Source organism: Sphaeramia orbicularis, chromosome 21, assembly GCF_902148855.1.
Source record: "Sphaeramia orbicularis chromosome 21, fSphaOr1.1, whole genome shotgun sequence".
Classification (NCBI taxonomy): Eukaryota; Metazoa; Chordata; class Actinopteri; order Kurtiformes; family Apogonidae; genus Sphaeramia; species Sphaeramia orbicularis.
Genome location: NC_043977.1, coordinates 27,281,242 through 27,303,490, shown reverse-complemented (window position 1 = coordinate 27,303,490; position 22,249 = coordinate 27,281,242). Strand labels below are relative to the sequence as shown.

The window sequence follows — 22,249 nt, the reverse complement described above, 5'->3', positions numbered from 1 at the left end:
GGATAATTGTTAAAACATGAGCATCAGTTTTGAGCCTGAGTCAAGATTTTTTTTTTTTGCTTAATTCAAGCAAAAAAAAAAAAAAAAATCTGCCAGTGGAACAAGTGAAAATTAGCTTGGTAAGATTTCTTTAAATAAGATTTTCAAGATCTATAGTCTAAAAATTAGTTCTTTTATCTCACTGAAAAGTTACTATATAGGTGATTATGTCTTATTTTAAGTGTGATGAGATATTTTGGCTAGAAATGAGAAAAATACACTGAGGAAGATTTTCATTTTTGCAGTGTAAACAGAAAATTAAGTCTCCATCCACTGTTATTTATCAAACTCCATGGGTTTTACTTGTGAATCAAAGTCGTAGAAGATGACTATGTTCCCAGGGTAATTATGGAGCCTCTTGATCTGCTTATCAACTGCATTTTACACCAGTTATTTCAACATATTGATAGGTTTAGTGGATCAGAAGTTATTAGATGGTTTTGGTCAAATGGTGGGTGTTTGGATCTTTATGGCTTAAATATAAGAAAATATCTGATTTTCACTAAAAAATACTAAAAACAGAGGATGGGACTATAATAAATGGTGATAAATCATTATGGAAAGGTTACATGTAAAAGAAGGATTCATATGGAAGTTGCAACAGAAAAAAAGACCTAGAGCAGAAAGCCTACATGTGTGCATCTTGTGGACTTGCAGGATAATTGTTAAAACATGAGCATCAGTTTTGAGCCTGAGTGCGTTCACATTCACATTCATCTTTCATGCACCTTGTTGGTTTTCCTGGTGGGGATGCAGTTAAAAGGCTGCAGTGCCTTTCTATCCAGTGGATGGCAGCAGCGAAGAGGAGGGAGGAGGTTGGTGTGCTGTTGTTGATGCTGAGGAAGGTTCTCCTCCACTTCTGCATCTGAGAGGAGGACAGACCAATCGCACCAACTTCCTGTGTGATCTGTGTGGAGCTGAGTTCAGTCTGGTTGTGTCTCCGGAGGGGAGGCTCTGCAGACCGGAGCAAAAAGAGGAGGTGGAGGAAGAAGAAGGAGGAGAAGGAGGCTCGGTACGTGGTGCACAGACTCGGATAGAGCCGCAGCACCAGCCCTAAATGTGGATTGTTTACACTGGTGGGTTAAGCTGCTTCCCCGCCTCCCTGCGCCTCCGAGCGGCTGAGCAGCTGCAGCCTCCCCGCAGATAGCCTCCGTAGAGCGGGGGCTGATGGCCCTGGAGCCGGCCCCGGCCTCCTTCCAGCACCACCGCTGCTAAAAAAAAAAAAAAAAAAAAAAAGAGGAGCCGTGCTGCTACATCTAGTCTCCTCAAGTCCCGCGGGAAGACCGGAGGAAGAGGAGGAGAAGAAGAGAGGAGTAGGAGCCAGAGCAGGGCAGAGGAGGGCCCGGGGTTTGGGGCGCAGCATCGCTCCGTCCCCGGCCGGTCCTGCGGTGCCGTCGGAGGCAGCGGATGAGCCTCCGGAGCTGACCCAGAGATGGCTGTTCTCAAACTGGCCGACCAGGTACAGTGGCTAGCCGCTGTTAGCCTAGCTCAGACCCCTAAACACCCCCCCCCCCTCCTCTCTCTTTTAGCTAAAGCATGTAAAGCCCATTCATTTCCCTTCTACCTACTCATTGACTTTCATACAAATGTGTGCTGGAACATCTGTGCTTTTCTTTGTCTTGCTTCATTTCTGCAGACTGTGCACAAACCTCTGTCCTGATTTGAGCTTTTACTGGATACAAATTTTCGGTGTTCCGTTAAAATTAGGACAGCCCACTTCTCTGATACTTCCTGCTCAGTTTCCTCCAGGGCTGCACAGTGCATATGTCCTCAATAATGAATATGCATCTGCTGTAATGTCACATTTAACCCACTACACATGCATGTGTGCAGGATCTGCAAATACTACTCTCATTAGATATAAATGCATAACCTACATCTACTCTACTACTGCTCATTGACAAATTATACTTTACATTCCACTACATTTATTTTATTCATTCATTCATTTATTTATACAGTGAAACATAGTGGACATATAGAACAGGGGTGTCAAACTCATTTAAGTCCTGGGGCCACATTCAGCTAAATTTGATCTGAAGTGGGCCAAACCAGTAAAATAATAACATAGTAATCTATAAATAATGTCAACTCCAAACTTTTCTTTAGGTTTTAGAGCGAAAAAAGTAAATTTACATTATGAAAAGGTTTACATCTACAAATTATCCTTTCAAAAGATGTGAATAACATGAACAAACTGAAAAAAATAAGTGTAATTTTAACAATATTCTGCCTCAGTTTACATTTACACATGTACATTCTAACTTACAGATCACAGTGGATCTACAAATACACAAAACATTTAGTAACAGGCAGAATCTTGTTAAAATTGTACTTACTTCTCTTAAGACATTTCAGGTTCATATTTGTTCAGGTTATTCATATGTTTTGCAAAATTGTGCTTTGTTTCAGTGTGAATACATGTAAATATTTACATTTACAAAGAGAAAAATTTGGAGTTTTCATTATTTATGTGTTATTATGGTAGTATTTTACTGGTTCGAACCCGCTTCAGATTGAATTGGTCTGAATGTGGAACCTGAACTAAAGGATTGTTAATATCTTCAGTGTAATTTTTGCATTTCACCAATGCATCCCAAGTGCCAGACTGGACCTTTTGGCGAGCCAGATTTGGCCCCTGGGCCGCATGTTTGATACCTGTGATATAGATCATCTGGTATTATATGGCATTGAACTAGTTTGCATATTCTGTCCCTGGTTGGGCTTTTCAATAGATAAATACATTTACAGTATAAACAGTATCATAAAAAACACTATAAAAGCCTGTTTATATCACATCACACACTCAAAGAAAAAAAAAGCATTCTAAATTTTAGAAGTGGGTCCATTCTTTGTTTGTTTTCAGCCACTTCCTAACCTTTGCTGTGAATGTTTTGACATCTGTTATCAGTTTTGTTTTATTTACATGATCTGTTACTTATTACATAGAGTTTTTAAGATACAATGCAATAATACTAATCTATTCAGTCATATGGATGAACTGTGATAATATGTTCGTAGAAGTGATAAAATTCTTACTTATTTTTAATAAAACTCAACATGAATAAAAGTAAAGTTGGGGCACTGTGGTTAAAAATAAACTGATTTGTTACGGACGATTTATGATGTTGATCAGTGCCATTCTGATCACACGAACAGGAAACGAAATGTGATTCAGAAATATACTAAAACTACATGCCACATCTGCCTGAAAAAAACTCAACAGTTGATTTATTCCAAGAAGCAAACAGGTTACATTTTGAGTTATTGTTTGTTTTTTTCGGATTTAGGCATTTTTTATGATTTTTTTCTTAAACAAAACCTCAATTAATCAAATTAACTTGATATATAAATAAAATAAAACACAGATAACATCTGTGTTGCTGATAATAGATAATAGAATGATCTGCAGTCAGTTTTAATTCAGATGTTTTACTTGTACTGGAGTACTTCTAAACTGCCATATTTGTAGTTTCATTGAAGTAAAATTCTTCTCTGATAAGACTGTATCCCAAGGACACATATCTGAGAGGTTTACAATTATAGGCGGAGTGACCTCTAATTATAAAAATAGTGAAATTATCAGGGCAGACCTCGGTTTAGGAGCCACTTTCGTCTCTGGCCTCACTTCCCTGTAATGTCAGACTCGTGGTTAACTTAATCCCAGCGAATGTGTTCATGAACAAGTGGCACTGAGAAGGCTGCTTGTGTTCGAAAACACAACAGCTGGTGGTTACTCGGTACCATTATTCCCACCAACTCCTTGATCTGTTGCAGCTTTTTTAGTCTTGTTATATCAGATATGTCAGAGGGAAGAGAAGAGAGGAGCTGCTTTTATGTAACCCAGAACTGCGGGACTTCCTGTTATTTGCAGAAAACATGCTGATGATGGCTGATAATGACTGGATGTCTGAGCGCAGCAGGCAGCTCAGTGGCTTATAGATCTTCTGTCTTTCATCATGTGCTGATCAAGAGTGGGTCATATGAAAACCTGCTGTCTGCTTTCTCAACCTATGATACAACACATTTAGTCTGATTTTCATGTCGACGCGCAAGGTTACTACTGCTGCGTAATGATGGTTGAGGTTGAGAAGTCAGAAAAGGTTTTACCAAATCAACTTCACACCAGTGTAGGTCTTGTTTCTTTAATTTCCTCAAAATACTTTGCTCATATGCACAGCTTTCCTTTTTTTCACCTCTCATTTGATAATATATACATGCATGGCACTGAAGGGCTATTTTTGGATACAAGGATCATTTTCCCACCACACTGAGCACAAAGTACAGGAAGTTGTTGACTTCTTTGGACTTTCTTCTGCTGCACTGCTGTTGATGCATGTTTGTAAACTGGATGCACATATATATACCTACCAGTGTCTGTTCATTTTAAGTTTTTAATGTTGACTGTTCTCTTCTGGTGGTGGGGTGTCCTCTTGTCTGTAAAAATATGTCATTATTATTATTATTACTATTCTTCCTCTTCTTCTTCTTCTTCTTCTTCTTAGTCGTAGTAGTAGTAGTAGTAGTAGTAGTATGAGGAATAGTAGTAGTAGCCTAGTCGTCGTAACATATTGTCAGGTCTTTAAAATTGTGAAAAACGTAGATCATCATTTCTCTAAGCTCAAGATGATGTCCTCATATTTCTTTGTTTGGTCTATGATTTACTTTTTTAGTTAGTGTTTTTTATTATTAGGTTGTATTGTTATTATCAGGTTTTACTGTTATTGTTTTAATACAGGATTAATTTTTGTAGGATTTTTACGATGTACATTGCTGGTCCTGAGTGCTGATTTCATTTCATGTATATACTACATGTAATGATAATAAAGTGAACCTTGAACCTTGTCTTATAGGAGTAACGAAATCAGAAAATTAGCTGGAATCAGAGAATTTTCAAGTTTTTTTTCTCCTAAAAAATATATAAAGTAAAAGTGTTGCTCTAAATGATTAAAACAGTTTTCAAGGATATAATAGATAGATAGATAGATAGATAGGTAGGTAGATAGATAGATAGATAGATAGATAGATAGATAGATAGATAGATAGATAGATAGATAGATAGATAGATAGATAGATAGATAGATACTTTATTGATCCTTTGCAGGAAATTGTTTAAATATTACAAATAAATGAAAAATATGCTGTCTCTGAACGGAATAATGGTCCAACTGTACAATTAAGTATACTTAGATAAGTCATTGTGTTATTTTCTTATATTGTTTATTGAAATAAGCCTCTTGGATTCCATTAAACGGAGCTAAGGAAGATATTTTAAGAAGGAGACTGAAAGAATAATAAGCACAGTAGTGGGTTATGATTTAGCACTTGACTGGCTTGATGGCATCACAAGCTTGTCGTTGCCCCCGAGGGGAAGGAGATGAGCCAGTGAGAGGCCTGCCACCTCAGGCATCAGAGGAAATGAAGACATGGCTGAACAGCACAGGCTTTCATTCTGTTCTGGAGTTTGAGAGCAGGCGTGGTGTACTGCACTGCACATGGTGTTTATGTGTCGCAGGTTAGACTGTGTGCATGTGTGTTTGCGGACCCTCTGCGGAATGAAAACAGAGTTAATCTGATGGAGGAAGTTTGTGTAGGATAAGAATGAGAGGGGAAGATAGAAGGGGAAATCGGCGTCTTCTGCAGGGTCCTGAATCTGTTCCACAGAGTCCTGCAGTGACAGGATTGGATTGTTTACAGCAGGCCGGCCCTGCGTCGTCTCAACACTTTTGTCTTTGTTACGGGTTATGAACGGGGCTTGGGTGACATCACTGTGGCTTTAAGGAGAAATATTTATGCTTGGAACAGACCAAGACCCCATTAGGTGACCTGGGTTGGTGCTGATAGTTGTGTATCATATATTTATTGGTTGATATTTTAATGTTCTGTAAAGGAGGGATATTTTGCTTTTTTAAATGGAATTATGCATTTTAAAACATTTCCCTGTGGTCTACATAAACTGTAAATGCTATACTTGGGTCTGAATTCTTCATTAATTAAACCCCACAGGTCCATCTTCAACCCTATTTTTGAGTAATGACACCAAAAAGGTCGTTTTGAGCGCTGGCCCTTTAAATGCACATGACCCCACCCCCTCCAGGTTGTTGTCTGTGCTGTTCTGTCCCGTTCAACCACTTGAGTTCGTTAATACAACCAACAACTGAACATTTTAGGTAATCAAAGTTTGGACATATTTTCAGTAAGGACTACAACGGCTGCTGCTGACAAACAATTATGTCGTACTTGGAGAAATGTTTGTCAGAAGTCTTAACCTTATATGTGCAAATGTTGTGACGTAACTAGTTATAAAACATAACAAATTAAGAAGGAATTTAAACGAGTTGTAGAAATCCAAATACAAAGATAGCTTTGCAGCGCCTGGAGGTTTCAAATTCAAACTTTATGAACTATTAGGGTCCAAATACACAAATAAATGTACCAAAGACTAATAAAAGTGGCTTTAGATAAATATGACCCCTTTAAGTGGTTCTCAACTGGTCTCACTTCTGACCCACATTTTCCCATGATCATTAAATAACCACTCACTTTTACAGACATTCAAGCCAAGCAAATGTCAAAAACAAGCAAGTAGACACAGCAAATATATATGTATTCAGAGCACATAACGTACATAACACACGTGCAGACACGGTTTTGGTTCTCAATGATATTTCAGGTCTTTTTTATATATATATATATATATATATATATACATATATACACATCACACCCTCCCCTTTTATTGTCAGTGTTTGGAAATCCATATTCATCATACCATGGGTCATATTTACATAATTTTGTCAACAATAACAAGGTGAATTTCACTTGTCACCTTTCAATCATACTCTAAGTCTGCATTTCCATCAATACAACCAGGCTTGCTGACAGTCGGTATAATAATAGATATTTTTAACCTTTAATTTTCTGACCTTGCTAAGAACATGTCCAAGACCCACTTTTGGGTCACAACCCACAAGCTGAGAAAGCTGAACATAGATAGTTTCATAGACAGTGATAAGATGTGACTGAAAATAACACGATCTGTAAACATTTTAATAGTAATTTAGTGATTTTTTGAGATGATTTGCAGGTATAAGTCTCTCAAATGTAAGTATTTGTTCCTTCTTTTGTTTTGGATTGCCGGTTGATTAATACAAAAAAAAAAAAAACACCATGCAAACTCAACCGAAACACCTTTGGCTGAGTGAACTTATAGCATAGTAGCCTGAAGATGATGACGGTTTATGTAGTGAAGCAATATGTTTGGGTAAACAGTTTAAGAAATGGTTGATTGCTTTATCAGTTGTCTGACATTCAGGCAGATGTGTACAAAGAGAAACTGCAGTTGTTTGTCTTTGGTCATAATTTTCTGTCGGCTTTGATATCTATGATAACACAGCTCATCACTGCACAATGAAATATCATACTCGAGGGATCAGCGCTAATGCCAGAACAAACACACACTGGTGTACTACTATCAGCTTTTGTTATTTTTTAACATATAAATGTTTGTTTAAATGATCAGCTGGATTGATGAGGCTGTAGTATGTGCTTTTGGGCAAATATTTTTATTCACACTGACCCTCACTCCCTCCTCTGTGGATCTGCTTGAGGTTTCTAATAGAAGTTAGCCACTAGTGGATTTTTAAATGTAGGCATAGTAGAGAATGGAAGTCCCACACCTTTTGCTATGCACTATGGGACCTAGCTTTGGAAAAACACATCATCGACTGTTACTAGAGACAAATAAAAATTTTTCGTTGACATGATTGTCAGTTTTATGAACCAAGAAATTTGCGGTATGTGGCAAAGATAGTGAAGAAATGTGTAGTTTTGTGTTAACCAGCTCAGTGGACTACATCTGCTGCATGTGACACACATAGAGCTGCACAATATATCGTTTGAGCATCGACATCGCAATGTACATGTGCGCAATAGTCACATCGAAGTTCCTGCAATGTAGAGGGCAAATGAACTCAACATGTTCTCATCTAATTTCAGCCTGGGTACCTGACACACCCTACACACAGCGATCCACCAATCACAATCGTTCTTAATCAGTTTGTCGAAGCAGACCACACCCCTGCACATGGAGTGAGTCGCTAGTAACATTGAAAAATGAGCAACGAACAAGAGAAAATCACCAAAAACAAAGACTTGGTGCCAGAAAGAAAAGCAGCTTCAGTGATCTGGAATTATTTCAGCTACAAGAAGGATGATACTGAAACATGTGTTCTGTGTCACCACAACGACAAAACACGACTAATTTGTTTGACCATTTACATCAGCATCACACAGCTGTTATATCCTCCTGAGTATTTTTTCATATTGCAGGGTTAAAAAAAAAATCGCAACGTCAGTTTTTTTCCAACTAGGTGCAGCCCTAGACACACATCAGCAACACAAAACTAGCCGCTGCCCTGGCACATCTTAACTCAGTCTTCATGAGTGAGGTGAAAAAGTATTAAAAGTGGTGACAATCACGACATTCTGCTCATGTTGAAGCTGCAGAAACATCTTTAGCAATTCTGAGCAGATTGTGATGGCATCATCTCTTCGACATTCTGGTGTGTAGTCTTTGCATTCATGTATTTTCACAGTCTGATTCTCCGGCTCTCTACAATGAGAGTGTTATAGAAAGATAGCTGATGCATATTTGAGAATAACTATCTTCACCATATTAGGATCCAGATAATTGCTGAACGGAACTTGTAAGTCTAAGTAATAAATACAAAGTCATTAATCAGTAACTCTAGAAGTGTTATGTTAGCTAACGAACACTTAATTGTGTCAAGTTCTGCCTGCCAGTGATTAATTACATTAACATTTTTAAATTTTGGAAGGGGAAATTTGATTTTATTTTTTTTTACTTTTAACTAAGTAATTGTCGTTTCAGTTAACAAAATTATTTTCACTTCTGGGTTTAATTTTTAGTCTGTGGTTTCACTAACTATAATAGCCCTCTTTTGTAGGTCAGGTTGGAACTCTACTGGTGTAAAATTCAGACTGGTTCTCACAACGGTTGCCATACAGGAGCGTACACACAGACTCCCACACATACACTCCGTAAATCTTGTTGCCTGTCTTGTGCCAACACCAGACTCCCCAAGTCCCCATGGCGATCACAGACGCTGTGACGAGGGACCGATGCCAGCTCTGAGCATGTGTGAGTTGTGAAAACGTGTATCAGTGCACGAGGAGCGCTTGCAAAGAAAGGCATAGCTAAAGAGGCCGTATGCTGCCAAGTGTTGGCTGCTTATTTAAAGGCACAAACCCCCCATCCACTCCTACTGGGACCTCGTTCACTGCTCTTTATCCTTAATGTGTCACCTTCTTCCCTTTCTTATCACTGTGCTCGAGTAAACACTGATTAAACCTGTTTAATCAGTGAACCTGTACGACAACTCATAAATCTCAACACTTTTCTTCATTCTGTGTTACTGACGTGCATAGATGCTCCTCGGTAACGTGCTTTCTGCTTCCTGCTTCGTATTAAAATAGAAGGAAGTTTCACAGATAAACATGTGACAGATGTGTCTAAACCATCTTCCTTCCTTTCTACCGCTCAGACATTGGAGTTTGAGGTGTTGAGGGAGACCTCTGCAGGCAGCAATGTCTCTAATCTGTTGGGTTTTTTTTGCTTGCATGTGATTTTATTTTAAAACAGTATGTGACATTGAATCTCATTTTTCAGATCCATGTTGGATTTTTTGCAGTGTAACGAACCACAGTCTGGGGAAATCATCAAGATATGAAGGTGGTTGGTGGCGGTGTTGAGGTGTTAAACCTCATAAGATTTGAGGGTGACACTTCTATCCAAGCAAAACGAGTCATCTATAGGAAAGATAATAAGAGAAATAATAAATAAATACCAGTGGCTCACAGTAATATGTGAGTTTAGTCTAATCAGCCTCCAAATAGCCTTTATATTTTCATTAATACAATAGTTCTTTATTGTCACTGTCACAGGAACAATGAAAATCAGTTTAGCAGCTCTTTTCTGTTTAGCAGAAAAACAATGACTGTATAAAATATCACAAAAAATACTAAAGATAAATGTAGGCATGTGCAAAAAGCTACAGAATAGAATATTAAATAAACATGGGTACATTTTGGTAACTGGGGCTTTTTAGACACAATAATAAAAGAGACATTTTGACATATTTCCCCCCAGGATGTACCTAATGATGACCTCAGATAAATACAAAAAAATTAAACTCTTGTTCTGAGCCATCCCAAAATTAATGAATTTTTAATAAAATATTTGGGCCAAAAATAGGACCAAAATTGGGACATGAAAAACTACCTAGGTGTCAGTGCATTTGATCTGGAAAACATGGCTTGAAATGGTCTTATATACCGCTATAAATAAAGACACTGTGTTAAATTTGAGGATCCTAGTGGTTTTTCTAACCCATACATGCAGGTTTTTCATGAATCTCAGTCTCATTCCAGGTTTTATATGTAGCCCATCGTGTCCACTTGCGTTACATGTGGAACCTGCCCAGTTAAACACATATAAATCGCGAATGATTTTGCAACAGCAGTCATTTTTGTGAAACACACTTCCTTGCATAATTAGTTCAATTCCCAAAATGTACCTGTGAGAGAATAAAAAGATATTAAAAAAAAAATACTAGTGTGTAATTTTCGTGTCCTTCTGACCATGTTACATGCAGATTTTTGCTTTAAATATAATGTAAAATAATATAAAAATGGGTTTTATTTGAAAAAAATAGTTTCTCTTTTATCTCAGTAAATATTGATTTTTAAAACAGACTCAAAGTGCTTCCAAACTTGCTTCATTACATTAGTCTACATCTGGTTTGAATTTTTAGCCCCCATGTCCTGTTTTTAGGGACCAGTTTTAATAGAAGCACCCACATATACTACTAAAGTATTGAAATATACAAATGCTAACTGTATAGTGAGTAGGGAATAACACTGAAACAGCTGAGATCACTGTTCACCCTTTTTTTTAAACCAGAGCTGGTAAAATGACAAATATGCTTTTTTTTTTTTGTGCTGATTTAAACAAGAGTAACCTTATTAGCTGATAGACCGTAGTGGTGTTGGGAAGCAGCAGTGCATTCCATTTCATGCTGACTTAAACCATACTATTCATTCATTCATTTTCGACATAATCCTCTGTTGGATCCTACCCCGGCTACCGATGGGCGAAGGTGGGGTACACCCTGGACATGTCACCAGTTCATCACAGAGCTGACATATGCAGACGAACACCCATTCACTCTCACTCTCACATTCACACCCACAGGTGATTTAAGTAGTTGTAAGGTGGCATTACAACCGAGTCCAATTCAGTAGAAACGTTGAGGAAGTGGTCGAATGTTTTTTGTCATCTTGTGTGCTGTTGTGTTAAAGCAGAAGTGAAATGCTCTGTGGTTCCTCTCTCATGTTTCTGAGAAGGCGAGACTGTGCAACAGGAAGTGAAGCAGGAGCTTACAGAAATGCACAGGAACGTCCAACATATTATCTATGTCCACTATAAGGACAAAAGTATTGGGACATATTGAATTAGATAAGACTTTATTGATCCCACAGCGGGGAAATTCAATGTTCAAGGCAGCAGCAGAGAATATAGTGCAAGAAAAAGTGTGAATGCATAAAGATAGTTATGTTAAAGGTGAGGACGCGCTGTAAGATTATGTATAAAGGGTAGGCAAAATAAGCAGACAGCTTCAGCCCACTCCTTTTCAGCCTGACTGTGTAAATTAATTATTTAATTAGTGAAGTTTGTATTATAAATTTTCGTTTCATGGAGTGATTACCGGTATTGCATCTATGGATTGGGTGGATCTGTGGTCTGTGTTTGTTCTTCAGACTGAAATAAATAAAACAATTAAAAAACAATATCGCAAAAAACTAATATAAAATAATAATAAAAGTAATAAAACTATACAGATTCTATACATATTTAGGTGTTTCTTTTCTAACAGGGGTCTGGGCTATAAAACAATAATGATAATATAGTATAATATAGTTTTATATTGTGATAAATATCACTGCATTGCATTGGTTAATTTGGTTTAAATTGTTATCTTTGCTTCCAAAAAGCCTCAGAGATGGTTTTTACTTAATTTCGCCCAACATTGATTTTAATATATATATATATATATATATATATACATATATATATATATATATATATATATATATATATATATATTTTTTTTTTTTTTTTTTTTTTTTTTATCCATGACTATGATTTTAAATGTTCTACCTTTAAATTTCTAAAATATTTTTCATGCCCTGACTAAATAATTTTCTACCACAACCAACAACTTTCTTCACATCTCACTTAGGAAGAATCTAATGTAATGTAATGTAATGTAATGTAATGTAATGTAATGTAATCTAATCTAATCTAATCTAATCTAATCTAATCTAATCTCCCATTAAACTTGAAAGAAATATTAATGTTTTTAAACTATATGGACAAAAATATTGGGACACATCATGACTACAGTCCTGTTCATGCTAATTTAGATAAACATCAACACCTTTTATGTCGAGTTGCATTCAGATTTAACCTACAGTTTTGGGAAAATTATTTGTATTCTGACACATGTAAATGAACTCTATTCAACTGTTTTTGAATAGAATAACCACATTAAAAAACAGCAACATAATGATGTGACAAATTAAGAGACTTAGATATAAAAATTACTAATAAAACCATCAAAATGTACAGATTTACATACAGATAATTATGTACTACAGTGTAAAATGCATGCTAACATGTTAACCCAGGTTATATTACCCTATGATATGATGCAAAAGCTCACAATTCCAACCCACGCTGATATAGAGGGAAGTAGGGTGACTTAAACTTCCGCTAAGGTCTAAACTGTGTTGAATTATTGTTTCAGTGAACAAAGACTTGAAACATTTGCTGGTTTTACCTCCTCAAATCCTTTTCCTCTTGCTACATATGAAGGCTGTTTAACATCACAAACAAGTGGGACAAACAGGAAAACTGTGGAGAGTTGATGCACACTTTACACAAGCAACGTTGGACCTACAGTATAATATTAATGTACACTTCTGTGCAAGAGTCCAGCATTACACCAACATTACGTTTGTTGGTTTAGTAAAGTTGTAATGACCACATATATACATTTCTCAGTCTCTGTATTAAGATCCAATCTGAATATATGTGAAGTATGTACAGCAGTGAAAACATAAGCCTCAGGAATAAAACATCTTCTTTAAACCAAAGTGGTCGTATTTAGTGTGACCTGCCTTTGCACCTAACATGTCTTTAACCTGTTTGTTCAGACAATATGAGATTTATTGCATTAATTTCCTGATATTTTATGCCAGGTTTCATTCAACACATGTCAGATGTTTCTGTTTTTGCTGCTTCCGGTCATGGGATCACAGGTTTCACTAAATATTAACCTTTACAACCCATATACGTCAGCTTTGTGTGTTTTTTTAAGGCTGTACATACATATATACATATATTCTCTGTATTTTCTTGTTGTATCTGAGAAAAGAGACTGAGAAATAAATATGTATGATCATTTCAACCCTGCAAAACAACAAAGCTAAAGGTGGCCTAAGACTTTAGCACAGCACTGTGTACTGTATATTCTGCATGTTTACTACTACAGGGAATAAAGTAGTCACATGCCTTTTTCACTTTAATTGTATTAAATCAGTAGCTATCAGGCAAACAAAAGTAGACCTGTTTATATTATCCTCAGTAACACTTTCATGCATACAGAAGGTGCTTTTGAAACACTTTTATAACATGTGGCTGAATCTGAAATAAAACAGTTGCCATTAGAGTAAATGATGTTCAGTGAACATGTTTTGAATTTACACTGTAAAATGTTCATTCATTCATTCATTGTTTATTCCGAGCATTTACAGAATACATACAAGTTCAAAAATTCCAAAATCCTTCATTTACACTCAAAAAGGAGTGGGAAGAAGAAAAACTTATTTAATCCCACCCCCATTCTCATCATCAAATAACTTAACATAATAACGTTACTCACTCCTGTCCTTAGACTTCAAGCCAGAACAATGAACAAAATACGCCTATACCAAATCAGAATAAACTCATTTGACAATATTTACATTATATAACCAAAATGTGTGTGAAAAATAGAAACAAAGTACATTCCTGGTGGTGTTATCACAGGTAACAGTTAACCATCGACTTACATTAAGTAGGTTACTTAAGTCAGGAGTATTTTTGTAGTATTTGTGACAGTGAAAGGACTAAAGGTGAAACTACTCAGCTCAGGAATGAATGTCAATAATGTTATTGGGTTGTAATTGTTTGCACATCTCTCTAACAGGAACCTTAAATTGCTCTGTACTGTCTTTTCTGTAGAAAAAGGTTTCACTGTCAGCTTGTTTTGCTCAAAAACCATTACTGTTGGAGTGCTGATTGACACTGATAGTCTCTGCTTTGTGTGTGTAGAGCCTGTATTTACAACATTTCTCTGTGATTCTGCAGAGAAAATAAGAGCGTCAGAGTCATGACCTTCACTCAGTGCCCTTCATTAGAGTGTTTTCTGTGGGGAGGCCTTTTATTTTTATGATCTGTATCTACAAAGAGTTTTTTTTAAAGACAGCAGCTTCTCTGTTCAGCTCCAGATATCTCGGTCAGTGCTGCTTGTATGTGAGAGGAGCTTGAAGAAGTCTTCCTCATAATCAGGGCCATTTTTGTACAGAGGACAGTAGGTTTCATTCTCATAGTCGCTCACTGTAAGCTGCTGTGTTTACAAAAGCTGCAGTAAAGTCAAGCACTGCTACACAAACATACACATCTATATCGTGGGAAGGATCATACTCGGCCTCATTTCCAGGAAATATTTGCACTAACGTGGTTTCGTCACGGCGTCTTACTCAGATAAACTTAAACTCTAAAGCGACTGCTTACATTGATCATGTGTACTGACATGTTTCCTGTGGTCATGTGCTGGATGTCTTTCCACTCTGATTGTGTGTTTTTGTCTCATCTCCTCAGCCTCCTCTGATCCAGGCGATCTTCAGCGGAGACCCTGAAGAGATCCGTATGCTCATATACAAGTCTGAAGACATCAATGCCCTGGTGAGGACACGTTTCCTGTGACATTTACCAGCACAAAAGCACACTATAGACACAAATTAAACACATCACGAATCCTTAAATTAAACATGAAGTATTTTTTTTAGTAAGAAATCTCCTCCAAACTTGCCTAAGATTCGCAGTCTCCCTACAATATTAGGAATGGTACAGAAAAAAGTTGACAACCTCTTATTTAATATGGACAGCAGATTAGTAAAGAAAAAAGTAATAGAAAGGTGAAACAATTTCTTGTCGTTAAACCAAGATGTTACAAGAGCAAACTAAATAATTAAATCATGTGCATTAAGTTTTAACCTAATTAAATATAAGATGCTATATCGTCAACAAATAGTTAATGTAAAATTATTCAAACTTCCTAGAAAACACAGATACCATTTCTTGGGTTTATTTTTCTTTTATGTTAAATGACAGTTAAACTCCAGCTCAGCTTCATTAACTGTTTTAACTGCGAGCTCAGTATAGAGAGGTGAAGTCCCGCCTCTTCCTGTTGTGCCCCATTGGACCGACATTTTTATAGAACCTGAAGATGAAAGACAAGAAACTTTTGAATTCCATTGAATCATGCCATGATTTACACATATGATGGTTGTCAGTTTAAAAGACAATTTTACGGACTGTGAAAACGTGTAAATGCATGCACGACGCCAAGGGTGCCGGTAGGTAAAATCCAACATTGATACAAATCAGCCACTGGGACAATGTTTAGAGTGCAGAATTCAGACCACAGCACTCAATACACAACTGACACAGAACTGAGACAGAAGTGAGAAGTCACATGGCACACTGCTGCATCTAACATGTAGCTCCGCCCACCTTCTCTAGCCTCACGCTCACTGACTGCACAGAGCAAAGAACACCATAAAAACAACATATAGAGCATTTACAACAATAATTCCTATTCTATACTATATACTATCACTAATTTGTCATTTCTTCTATCAATTGCTACAGTACTGTGGTAGCAAAATGCACAAAAGAATGCACTGAAGAGTATGCCATATATCACCACAGTACTGTGGCAACAAGAGGATAATGCAGTGTTTTTCAACACTGGGGTCGTGACCCCACATGGGATTGTCTGGAATTTCAAATGGGATCGCTTGAGATTTCTAGTAACTGATAAAAAACAAAAAACAAAAATAAAAATCAATTACTAATAAAAAATATTTTAATGATTCAATATGTATTTCATTATAATTAAAACACCACACCCTTTTCCTAATAAAAATCAAGTTCAAATAAAATGCAGGACATAATATCTAGAGGGCATATCTTGATTGATTGTTTTGAATGTCTGGGGTCACCAGAAATTTATGATGTTAAAATGGGGTCACGAGTCAAAAAAGGTTGGAAACCACTGGGGTAATGAGTTCATGGAACAGTATCCATGTTTGGCTCTTGTACAAATGCTAACATTTTATTGGCTCTGTGGTAATAGACAAACCCATATTTCTTCCACAGTACTGTGGCAGTAGCTAGTGCCATAATATAATGTAAATGTGCCAGATTTACCTGTTGTGTCTGGCAGGTTGATGGGATGTAAACGAAATAAAAAGAAAACATAGAAGAGCACAAAAACACAAGAGTCTCCTCCTCAGCCCCTCAGTCTTCAGTTCCTGTATTAATCAGCCTCATTCAAATGTGAAGGGAAGAGAAGGAGGAGCGAGGGTTGAGAATCTGCAGAGCCCGAGTCCAGGTCATGTGTTAATTTACATCTGGGATTATTTACACCACACACGTCCACACCCGGACTGTTCTACATGGATTTGCATGTAATGGGAAGTGCTGGTAAAGGACACCCACTTCGCCATCATCGTCCACTTTAGATGTTGTTTTTATTGGACAGGCTGCGCTCGGCCCGGTCACATGGACATGTGGGCTAGTCGTCAGGACTCTTAGTGTCCGAGTGTGTGTGAGCTCATTGAGAAGAACAATGGATGTGTTGACACTGACATCTCTGGGACTCATCCTCAGCTCATCGTCTGGGAGTTGATAACACTCCCTCCTCTTTACTTCTCAGCCTGCATTCGTACAACAGTTTTCATATCTGTAGCAGCCCAGTTAGCCGTGTTTGTAGAGATTTGGATGATTCTTTACACATATTTACGTCATTACTTTGGATAGACTTGCATAGATTATTAACCCATAAAGACCCAGTGCTACTTTTGTATGAATTTTTCTCTCTATTTTTTCAATTTATCATTTTGTATAATATTATCCTCTTTATTTTGAGTTTTTTCAGTGTAAATGGGGTATTTTCTTATATTTAATTTACTGATCACTGATTTGTATTATATCAAAAACAGAGAAAACTGAAGAAAAAGTGACTTTTTCAGCAAATATATCATTAACTGAACAGAAACCCAGTGTGTCCATCCACTGTCATTGATCCAACTCCATGGGTTTTACTGGTGAATCAATGTTGTAGAAGATGACTGTGTTTCCACGGTAACTATGGAGCCTCCGAACATCCAAATGGGTCATATCTGATGACCATGAAAAGATGACAAATTGTATTTGACAACAAATTATTTACGTGTATTGATAGGATTAGTGGATCAACAGGTATTAACAGTTCAGATCAGTAGAAAGTTTCGGTCATCGGTGGGTGTTTGGGTCTTTATGGATTAAAATACTCATTGAGTAGTGTATGGAATATCAAGATGAAGTAACTTGGACTTTACTTTTTTTGCTTGATGCATAATTTACTCAGTTATGAAACACCATTAACAATGCTTCTGGATCTGTGTGTCACAACCAACACAAGTCATCAACCCCTCCCTGAAAATAAGCAACGAAATCGACAAAGAACCGGAATATTTGCTCACAAAAAGACGGAATTTGTTTGTACTGTATGTATATGTGGCAGAGCAGGTTCAACAAGGGATTGTTTTCACTCAAAATGTTTTATTAATTTTATTTTATTTTAGTTCAGTTATCCTTGATTTATCCAGAAAGATCCATTTGACATATAAGATCTCTTCTTCCTGGACGTCCTGGTGACGTGACAGAAATAAACAGTTTCAGAGTAAAAGATAGACAGTTATGTTTTTTACAGTGGCGGCCAAAATGATAAGAACACTTTTTCATATTCAAGAGGTTTCATTTGTGTATGTGTACATTTAAATTGGCCATTAGAACACCCATAAAATGAATGAAACATCTACAAAGTCATCATTATACTCTATAAACCATAGAATAGAACCATCATGAGGAGATTTAGGTCATTTTCCTACAAAAAAAACAACAACCCAGGCCTATTTCACTATCATGTTCCTTCACAGATGAAGCCAAATTGCTTGTGTGATCATTGTCAGGTGTGATCATGGTTAAACTGACGGTGATTCAGGAGTCTTAGGACGCAGCTCTGGGATTTTTTTGAATGTACAAGGCTAATAATATTCTATTAGTAAATATTAAAGTGGGTAAAAACAGTATGACTCACTTCATCTGACATTTGTTGTGCTCAGAGCGACCATCTGCATGTTTCATGAACATTATGGCATAAAATTATGTTTGGAGGCAAAAATAGGTTGATATTTTCAGATCTTTCAGGTGTTCTAATCATTTTGCCACCATTGTATATATAGGATAATATTTATTTTCGAAGCAGATGCATTTCAGAATCCCCCTGCTCACTGTGGAAAAAGTCTTCCCAAGTAAACTATTCAAATAATCTGGTGAAAACTATTGCAGTGTTATTTTTTTCCCAGTATCATTTAGCCTTATTCAGCTCAATTCAAATAACTTTATTCATCCCCTAGGGGCAATCCAAAAGCAGACGGAGTAGTTCAAGACATTATAAATATATTAAAGACATGTTACCTCTGTGGTGACTTGCATCCAAGTGTTGCATAAAACCACATCCACACCCTTAAACCACAAAAAAAAACAAAAAAAAAACTGGTGATTGAGTCAAAACTTGACTGATTTTCTTCTTTCAGGATGCAGAAAAGCGCACGCCGCTCCATGCAGCAGCTTTCCTGGGTGATGCAGAGATCACAGAGCTCCTCATCCTCTCGGGTAAACAAATAACATTCATTTGTTCTTCTATTTCGACTTCCTCAGTGTCTTTTCTCACTAATATTTATTCTCACCACATCTAGGTTCCACAACAGTGCTGTAAAAACACCTGGGAATTGATCTATTTTATACTGCTTCATGTTGTACACAAGACAAATGTGAAATTCTGATGTTTGTTGTTATGTTTTTTTAACCAACGACCTTGACGCTTAATATTAATTAAACTTGGCACTTGTGTAAATTAATTGTTTGTTATAAAATCTCAGTATTGTATCATCAGGTAACAATTTCATATGAACAAATGAGACCAAAAAACTGCATTTATTTAACAGTATTAGCAATAAAATAATCTTTTATGTGCTCAACTAGATCTCCTCTCCACTTGGTTGGAAATGCAATTATAATAAATATAAAGTTTAAAAAATGCAGTGTCAACTAAATAAGTGTCCACATATAATCAGAAAAGGTAAATAAGTCATGACCAGAGCATTTAACAAAAGGATTCTTCGGCAGAGGCACATCTTGTTGTTTTTGAGAGAGAATGAAAACTGGCAGATGTGTCCGTTTTCACTTTTTATTCAGTTTTTTGCAGTCTGTCGGTCATTCTAACTCCACTATGAATCCATCTTCTATTTTAATGCATGTAACTTCAAGGGCCTTTGTAACCCCTAAGGACCCGGTGCTACTTTTGTGGCAGTTCCCAAATGAATTTTCCTCTCTATCTGACCTTTTGTATTTGATTTATCTCCATTTATTATGATATTATCCTCTGCATTTTTCACTGTAAATCAAGTATTATCTAATTTCCTATATTTAACTAAGATTTTTATAAAAACTCAGAGTTAATTCAAAGGTTATTATATCAAAACAGAAAAAAACTGTAGAAAAAATTACTTTTTCAGCCAAATATATCCTTAACTGAACATAAACCAAGTGTCTCCATTCGTTGTCATTGATCCAACTCTATGGGTTTTACTGGTGAATCAATGTTGTAGAAGATGACGGTGTTTCCATGGTAACTACAGAGCATCAGAATGTCCAAATGGGTCATATCTGATGACCATGAAAAGATGACAAACTGTATTTTACACCAATTATTAACATGTATTGATGGGATTATTGGTTCAATTTGGTTGCTGATGGATGTTTGGGTGTTTATGGTAAGGTAAGATAAGATAAGATAAGATAAGACTTTATTCATCCAACCTTGAGGAAATTTCACAGTTAACAGCAACATACAACAAGCAAGTGCAGAGAAAAAGACTGAAATATAAGAAAAAAATAAGAAACTCGGTATTCATATGCAAGTATAGAATTAAAACTAATGAGTATTTATGATGACTTTATATTTCAAATGATCAGTGCCATGTTGATCCATCCTCACCATCCTGTGTGCTCCCCTTTTTCCGCAGGGGCTCGAGTTAATGCCAAAGATAATATGTGGCTCACACCCCTCCATCGCGCTGTTGCATCTCGGAGCGAGGTGAGCTCACACACACACACTCCTGCTGACAACAGCCCTTTCTTCTTTCTGCAGCAGTGACTCAAGCACCAGCTCCTCACTGTGACACAGGTGTCAGGAAGCCAAGCCATACCTTGTGGTGTTTACCTGTAAATAGACAGGCGTACACACTCAGCATGTTTCGACTCTCCCTGTACTCGGAGACATTAGTGTCAGACATACATGACAGCTAGAAAATACCGGCTCATCACACCACTCCCAGTGTCCAAACTGGTAATTCCACATGTCTAGAATAATTGTGGGGGTATTTACTACTGGTGTGGGCCTGGTTTCCTGTACAGCCAAGACCAATTTTCTGTTTGTTTGCAGGAATACATAATCTGTAGTTGGATGCTTCCATGAAACTGGGTTCATTTTGGTACCTGGCACTTTACCAGCTTTTTAAACCCAATAATAAAAGAGAAATTTAGACATATTTTCCACAGGATGTACCAAATGATGTCCTCCAATAAATGCAAAAAAAATTATACTCTTGCTCTGAGCCATCCCAACATTAATGAATTTTTAATAAAATATTTGGGTCAAAAATAGGATCAAAATTGGGACAGGAAAAACTTCCTAGGTGTCAGTGTATTTGATCTGGACCACATGGCTTGAAATGGTCCTTTATACCCCTCTAAATAAAGACACTGTGTTAAAGTTGATGATCCTAGTGGTTTTTCTAACCCAGACATGCAGGTTTTTCATGAATCGGCAGTCTCATTCCAGGTTTTGTATGTAACCCATCGTATCCAGTTGCGTTACATGCGGAACCTGCCCAGTTAAACGCATAGAAATCACGAATGATTTTGCAACAGCGGTCATTTTTGTCAAACACTCTACCTTGCATAATTAGTTCGATTCCCAAAATGTACCTGTGAGAGAATAAAGAGATATTTTAAAAAATAGTAGCACGTAAATTTTGTGTCCTTTTGACCGTGTTACATGCAGATTTTTGTATTAAATATAATGTAAAATAATATAAAAATGTGTTTCTACAAAATAGTTTCTCTTTTTTATCTCAGTAAATATTTATTTTTAAAATAGACCCAAAGTGCTTCCAAACTTGCTTCATCACATTAGTCTACACCTGGTTTGAATTTTTAGCCCCATGTCCTGTTTTTAGGGACCAGTTTCATAGAAGCACCTAGTTGTAAATAGTTGACGAGGCTAAACCCCACATGGCTGAAGTACAAATCATTTAAACTCTTTATTTATGTGGATAAAGACCCATGTCTGACTATTAAATTATCTGAGAATATTGGAATATGCTGACTACAATAGGACTCAGGAAAAGGAGGTGAATCCTCATTTGGTAGATAGGCAAATATTTGGAGTATGTTTGTAGTTATTTAGAACATTTGAATATAGTAGAGATTATAATGTGAATTGTGTCTCTTATCACATGTTTAGGGGCCCCCATTTATAAGCTGAGGATTGCTTCTGGGGGGTCCTATTACAAAGTGTATCTTGTAAATGACTTGTTGGTCTTAATTGTTTGTAATATTTGTTTTTTTTGTAATAAAGACAATCTTCCTTAATATTGTTGAACTGATCATCGTGTGTCTCTGCAGTTA

At 36.7% G+C, this 22,249-nt stretch overlaps 1 protein-coding gene across 3 annotated transcripts in view; it reads left to right on the top strand.

Annotated features, from left to right (window-relative positions):
- Positions 1-868: 868 nt before the first annotated feature.
- ankrd44 (ankyrin repeat domain 44) overlaps positions 869-22,249 on the top strand; it is a 67,791-nt gene continuing 46,410 nt past the window's right edge. For 2 of the 3 annotated variants that reach the window (XM_030125240.1, XM_030125239.1), the window contains exons 1-4: positions 869-1,498; positions 15,047-15,130; positions 19,093-19,171; positions 20,584-20,654. In XM_030125240.1, the coding sequence (XP_029981100.1) occupies positions 1,472-1,498; positions 15,047-15,130; positions 19,093-19,171; positions 20,584-20,654 (261 nt within the window). In that variant the 5' untranslated portion in view covers positions 869-1,471. The remainder of the gene's footprint in view (positions 1,499-15,046; positions 15,131-19,092; positions 19,172-20,583; positions 20,655-22,249) is intronic. The other variant, XM_030125241.1, reaches the window with a different exon arrangement.